At 33.4% G+C, this 6,138-nt stretch overlaps 1 protein-coding gene across 2 annotated transcripts; it reads right to left on the minus strand.

Annotated features, from left to right (window-relative positions):
- Positions 1-674: 674 nt before the first annotated feature.
- LOC121757339 lies at positions 675-5,616 on the minus strand. 2 transcript variants are annotated; one of them, XM_042152885.1, is made up of 3 exons: positions 5,475-5,616; positions 2,729-3,064; positions 675-1,483 (listed from the first exon to the last, which is right to left on the minus strand). In XM_042152885.1, the coding sequence occupies exons 2-3, from the start codon at positions 3,034-3,036 to the stop codon at positions 973-975; spliced, it is 819 nt and encodes a 272-aa protein (XP_042008819.1). In that variant the 5' UTR covers positions 3,037-3,064; positions 5,475-5,616; the 3' UTR covers positions 675-972. The 2 variants fall into 2 exon arrangements, with proteins under 2 accessions (XP_042008819.1, XP_042008820.1); XM_042152886.1 differs by having other exon boundaries at positions 2,729-3,078; positions 5,475-5,586.
- Between the last annotated feature and the right edge of the window lie 522 nt (positions 5,617-6,138).

Raw genomic sequence — 6,138 nt, forward strand, 5'->3', positions numbered from 1 at the left:
AAAGCTCGGGTTTCGGGCTAGCCCATCGGGTTGCTACCGATAAAATTAATATGCGATCAATCCAATAAATATTGGTGAAAATTAGTTATACTTATAAAATGTAAAATATTTAATTATGATAAATTTGAGATATATGCTTAAACTCAAACATAAACATGATCAAATACTAATATTTGAGATTTATGCAAAATAAAACGTAAAGATCAAGAAATTTTAAAGCATGTTTTGAAATTTAAACATATTTTTTAGTGAATTTGAAGTTTCTAATTCATTTATCTATTATTATATTAATAAACTTAATATATAATTTATATATTTAATATATAAAATGGAAAGTTATTTCTTTAGTAATATATATTATAAAATAATCAATAAAGTGTCAAATTAGAGTCAAACAAATAGAACAATATAAATTTTATTGGGTTTCCGGGCCAGCCCATCGAGTTTTCGGGTCTGGCCATAACGGGTTGCGGGTTAATCGGGTGAGGACTAATCGAGCTATAATTTTATCGGTCTGAAAATTTTCAGCCCCAACCCTATAAATTTGGCTGACTATTCGGGCCAGCCCACGGGTTGCGGGCTAAATTGGCATCCCTATTCCTCCATGTATATTAACTATATGTGCATCTTGTATAAGCATTTTAATTTCTATTTCTATTTAAAGGTGAATAAGGTTAAGCATGCAGAATGAATTCTGAGATATTAGTAAGAAATAAAGACGAACATTGTCGTCGTAGACGTACAAAGAAGGATTCGAAGCCCATACACGGCAGTAGGTTGTCGAGAACTATGAAAAACGGAATTCGTTGCAGGTGATCGTAAATAATCTCCATACGTCTCCAGTTTTCCGTTTCCTCCACCAGCAAGGAATTTCCATCATGTTGAATCAACTGTTGCATCAGTTCCAAAAACAACTCATCTTTACCCGTGCCAATAGAAAGGGTTATCCAAGCACGGCGGTCCTTGAATCTTTCAACGATAGCCGGATGGTTGTATACTTGCCTGGCGAGAGCTGTCTTTCCCACACCAAGCATGCCTTTGATACACGACTGTCACGAGGCCGGGCTCCTCCATAAGAATCACTTTACAAAGCTGTTTCACGTCTTTCTCCAAGCCCACCACGACAGCACCCTCTCCAACACTTTGCGCTCCGATCTCCTTCTCACCGAATCCGAGCTCCATCACGCGCTTTCTTAACATCCTCAGCGAACCTAGCGCATTTTCCAATTCTTTCATTTCTCTTTTCCTCACGAGTTCAGCTGAATGTCGAGCTTTATCGACATAGTCATCTACCGAATGTTTTAGCAAGCTCCCGTCTCCCAAATTATTCTCTCTCAAGAAAGCCAGCATCATTCTCAGCTCATTTATCAACTCTTTGAAGATCAAACGGTAAGTATCATAAAGAAACCTTTCACGAACCATAACACGTTCCATTTTTTGTATCGCCTCAAAGATGATGGACTCCGACTTGCTTCGGGACAACCTGTACGTATGAAAATTGTTGCATAGCAATGAATTCAGAATTATCATATGTATACAAATGGATTGATAAGAATGATCTATTCTAATCCACTAGTTTACTTTAATAGAATTAAGAGTAAATGTCAATTTTGATCCTAAACAGGTGACCAAAATACGAATTTAGTCCAAAATATTCATTTTTTTGAAAAACAAGTTTATAACAAATAAAATCCGTGTCGGAGTGGTCCTTTTTTGACAGTTTCGTCAAAAAACTAACAGTCATGCCACTGTGCAATTAGCATTGACCATTAGTTTTTTGACGGAACCGTAAAAAAAAAGGACGACTTCGTCAACATTTTCATTTGTTATGGACCTGTTTTTCAAAGAGTGAATATTTTGGACCAAATTCGTATTTTGGTCATTTGTTAAGGACTAAAATTGATCTTTACTCTAGAATTAATTAATTTTGAGCTTGACCATCTTATCATCCAACTTGTCAGTCTTATATAGTACTCCATCCGTCCCAATAAATATGAAACGTTTGCTTTTTGGCACAAGATTTTATGTAGGGTTTTTTTGTGAGTTAATGAGGAGAGAGTAAAGTAAAAGAGAATAAAAAGTAGAGATGATGTTGTTTCCATTTTAGGAAATGTTTCATTTTTAATGGGACAACCCAAAAAGGAAAACGTTTCATTTCTAGTGGGGCGGAAGGAGTATTAGTCTACCATATTAATTAGAGATATTGGCTCCTTATATCATGGAACTTTCAAAAAGTAGGATTTTCACACAAACCTTCCAATAATATCACGAACTTTACCCAAGTTTGTTATTTCCCACTAGTTAAAAAATTCCGGCTATATTAATAGATTTAAGAACAATTTTGGATGGTGTGCTTCAAGAAAAACTATACTCAAAGATTGAAAAACTTGAAGACCTTGAAATTGTTTTCTAGAAACTACGGGAAAAAAATCCGCATCATGATATTATTTGCTGAAATTTTTCGCCGGTAGAAAATAACAAACCCAGGTAAAGTTCGTGATATTATTTGTCAATTTGAAAGTTCGTGGAAAAACCCAGCTTTTTGAAAGTTCCATGATGTTATAAGAAGCCAATATTCCTATTCATTATTCATAATAAAACCAATATAAAAGCATGATCCACATTTCACTAACTTTTTATACCTACTTTCCTTTATCAAGTCAAATAATTTCTTAATTCGTGCAATATGAGACATTTAAGCGTGGATATAGGGAGTAATATACTGTACTTGACAATCATCGCTTTCCAATTTTCTTTGAGGAGATGGACATATACGGAGATGTCCTTGACACGCATCGCTCCACAATCTTCTTTGAGGAGATGGACATCTCCGGACGCTCGAAATTGTTCTATGGCAGTGCTCGTAGCTCTGAACTGACGTCGATTGAAATCTGCGACGATGCAGAGGCAGATCACCACCCATAGAAGCATAAATCTAAGTCCACCGTATGTGGCTATTAATACTCCGGCAACGAAGACACCGATCACAACCCATTGATTTGGGTACTCCGCGTTAAGATGCACTGATTTCAGCATTTAACTATGAAAACGGTTTTTGAAGTACCTAAATGATCAACACTTCCATAAAATTCAATGACACAAACTGTGGTAAATGATAAATCATTATTACCATGTATGTACCGAACATCAATGTGTGAAATGAAACATAGAACAATTCGAAATAGCACTGAAACATGTATTTGTTTGGCCTTAAGAATCACCCCAAAAATCCAATCTTCACACAATATTTTAACAATAGAATCCTCAAAAGGCAACAATACAATAATCCATATCCAAAATATGTCATAAAATAAAGAGTAAACGTCAATTTTGGTCATAAACATATCACCAAAATACGAATTTGGCTAAACATATTCACTTTTTAAAAAACAGGTACATGACATATGAAAATGTCGCCAAAGTAATCATTTTTTGACGGTTCCGCGAAAAAACTAACGGTCAACGCTAATTGTACAGTGGCATGACCGTTAATTTTTTGACGGAACCGTAAAAAACACCACTTTCATTTGTTATGTACCTGATTTTCAAAAAGTGAATGTTTTGGACCAAATTCGTATTTTGTTCATATATTTAGGACCAAAATTGACTCTAACAATGAATCTGGATCCAGATTCCAATCCTGATGCAAATCAAATCTAATTTGGCTCTAATGAATCTGGATCCACATATTTGTACTAGATACAAGATCCATAAATACTCAAAATCAAAAATTTAAGGAAAGTGCTTAGATCTGATCATAGTCCAAAATTTTGAAGAATCAAATTCTAAACAATTAATGAAACTGGATCAAATTCTAAAAAAATAATGGGGAAAAAAAGGAAAGTAGAAAAAGTTCCCAAATCTAAAAAGCTTATAACCTTTTTTTGGTCTATTGTAGTTGAGATTTGTACGTTATTGAAGTTGGTAAATCTTCTTAACTCAATTCACCCAGGCTTTAATTTGAAAGCTCAATGAGTTCAAATAAAACAACACTATTATGAAATTATTCAGAGAAAAGAAGATACCTTTTGTAATTATTCTTCTTATCTTTGCGGTCTGGATTCAATTTTCCGATTAAATTGTTTTCCTTATCTTCGCATATGAGTGTGAGTTTGAAGATATGAAGGAACTTTGAACAACTAATTCATAGACTTAAATCATCGTTTTCAACAAGCAATTAATTAGTGTCCACATTAATAAATCTTTTTACGAATTTCGACGGTGCAATTTAATACTAAAAGTCAAATTTATGGTCATAAAATAAGATTGATTGTCACACCTAATCCAGCATAATTATAATTTAGGAGAGTTTTGAAATGCTCTTGAAAATCTTAAATTAATTTGTTGATGTGAAACAATGGATGAATCAATTCATATTATGCTTCTCATAAGTGTATATTTAATGCCCAACTAAAACACTTAACTAATACTCCCCCGTCCTTCATTAATTAGCACTAATTGACTTGGCATGAGTTTTTAAGAACCATTCTCCAATTTTCCCATTAATTGGCACCGATTGAAAAACAAGAATTGTAGAAATAGTTTAGGAGTGGCAATAAGTTTGCACCGATTTGATTCTCCAAGTACGCAATTTAGAACAAAATCTCGATTTGATCCCTCCGTTTATGAATCCTGGATCCACTTATTGACTCGGATCGAGATCCATAATATCCATATGTCCATGAATGTGGACATGGATCCATCTTGTTTCTCCCAAATGAAGAAATGTACTTTGTAAATTGGTTATACTTATAAGTTACAAATATATAAGATCCAGATCCAGATCCAGATTATTTCCATTTCAATTTCATCCTAAGCGTACTCAAATCTACATAACATCGTAATTAATTAATTATCATGCAGATCAATATTAACACTATATTCCATAAGTATTTACATAATCCAAAATATGTCATAAAATAAAACTGATGATATAAACTCCAACCCTGAAATGAAAAACAGATAAGGGGGCGGACATGGTAATTTTACGTCCCGATAAGGGGAAAATAGTCGCACGGAGGGGGTGACCGCCCCCTCCTGCCCCCCTAGATCCGCCACTGGTTTGGCTGTGTTGTTGACCTTAGTGGTAGTGTGGTTAATTCCTAACCCAAACGTCTTGAATTCGAGGGCACCTTTAAATTATTGTTTATTTATCATAAAAAACTAATATTGGAAAAATAAACTCAAGGTGGTGTATCAAGACAGTAATCTAAGAAACATCAGTTGATGCATGCGAAAGTTCCAAGCCAAGCACTGATAGTTTTTTTTTACGTAATTAAGATTTAAGAGTCTCCTTTAATTAAAAAACCTTAAAAGCAAGTTCCCAAACTTAAAAGGCTTGTATTTGAGATTTATATGTAAATCTCCTCAACTCACCCAAGCAGCACAAATTTATGAAGGAAATGTTTTCAAAAATCTATACAAAACAACATAATCATGGTGAATTATGAAACGATTCAAAGAAAAGGAAATACCTTGCGATTATTTCTTCTAATCTTCGTCGGCGACTGTGAATTGAATGGAAAAGTGTGTGATATCTTTCACAGCTTGGATGCCGATTTCAACTACAAATTCATTGACTTAATATGGTCAAATTGATAGGGGAAAATATAAAAAATACCAGTATTAAATAGTTTACTGGCTCAGGCAATTATAATACTAGTAATCATGTGAAAGGAAGAAAATAAATGCAGCCACCATTATCGAAGTGCATAAATTTCAATAAATTAGTCATTAACTTTAATTTAAAAATTAATAAATTTCAATAATTAATTAATTAGAATAAAATATTTTAATAATCATTATTTAAAATCATTGTTTTTTTTCATAAAACACTAGAGTTATGGTCCTTAATGATTTTTCCCACCACTTTCTTAAACAAAGTTAAATAATTTGTTAAAGTCCGAGTCGTTTAAAAATGAGTATTTATTAGTGTACAATAAGAGAATTAATATTATTTTTATCTTGGCCTGTCTCGATTTGATCTTTGGATTCAATCAGTATCTTTTTTGAAGGATCTTAGAGCGATTGAATGGTAGAGTCAGTGTATGGTATCTTTCTAGAGTTGAAAGAGATTTAAACTCAATATGGTAAGGATACACTAGTGGGAATAGAGCACATGAAAATACTCTAGTTTCA

This window comes from Salvia splendens, chromosome 12, assembly GCF_004379255.2.
Source record: "Salvia splendens isolate huo1 chromosome 12, SspV2, whole genome shotgun sequence".
NCBI classification, from domain to species: Eukaryota; Viridiplantae; Streptophyta; class Magnoliopsida; order Lamiales; family Lamiaceae; genus Salvia; species Salvia splendens.

What these genes read in the sequence shown, in the direction of transcription:
- LOC121757339 (XM_042152885.1), bottom strand. Translation starts at nt 3,036, where the DNA reads ATGCTGAAATCAGTGCATCTTAACGCGGAGTACCCAAATCAATGGGTT. An exon ending in TGGAAAGCGATGATTGTCAA is followed by an intron (nt 1,484 to 2,728) that starts GTACAGTATATT and finishes TCATACGTACAG; the next exon opens with GTTGTCCCGAAGCAAGTCGG.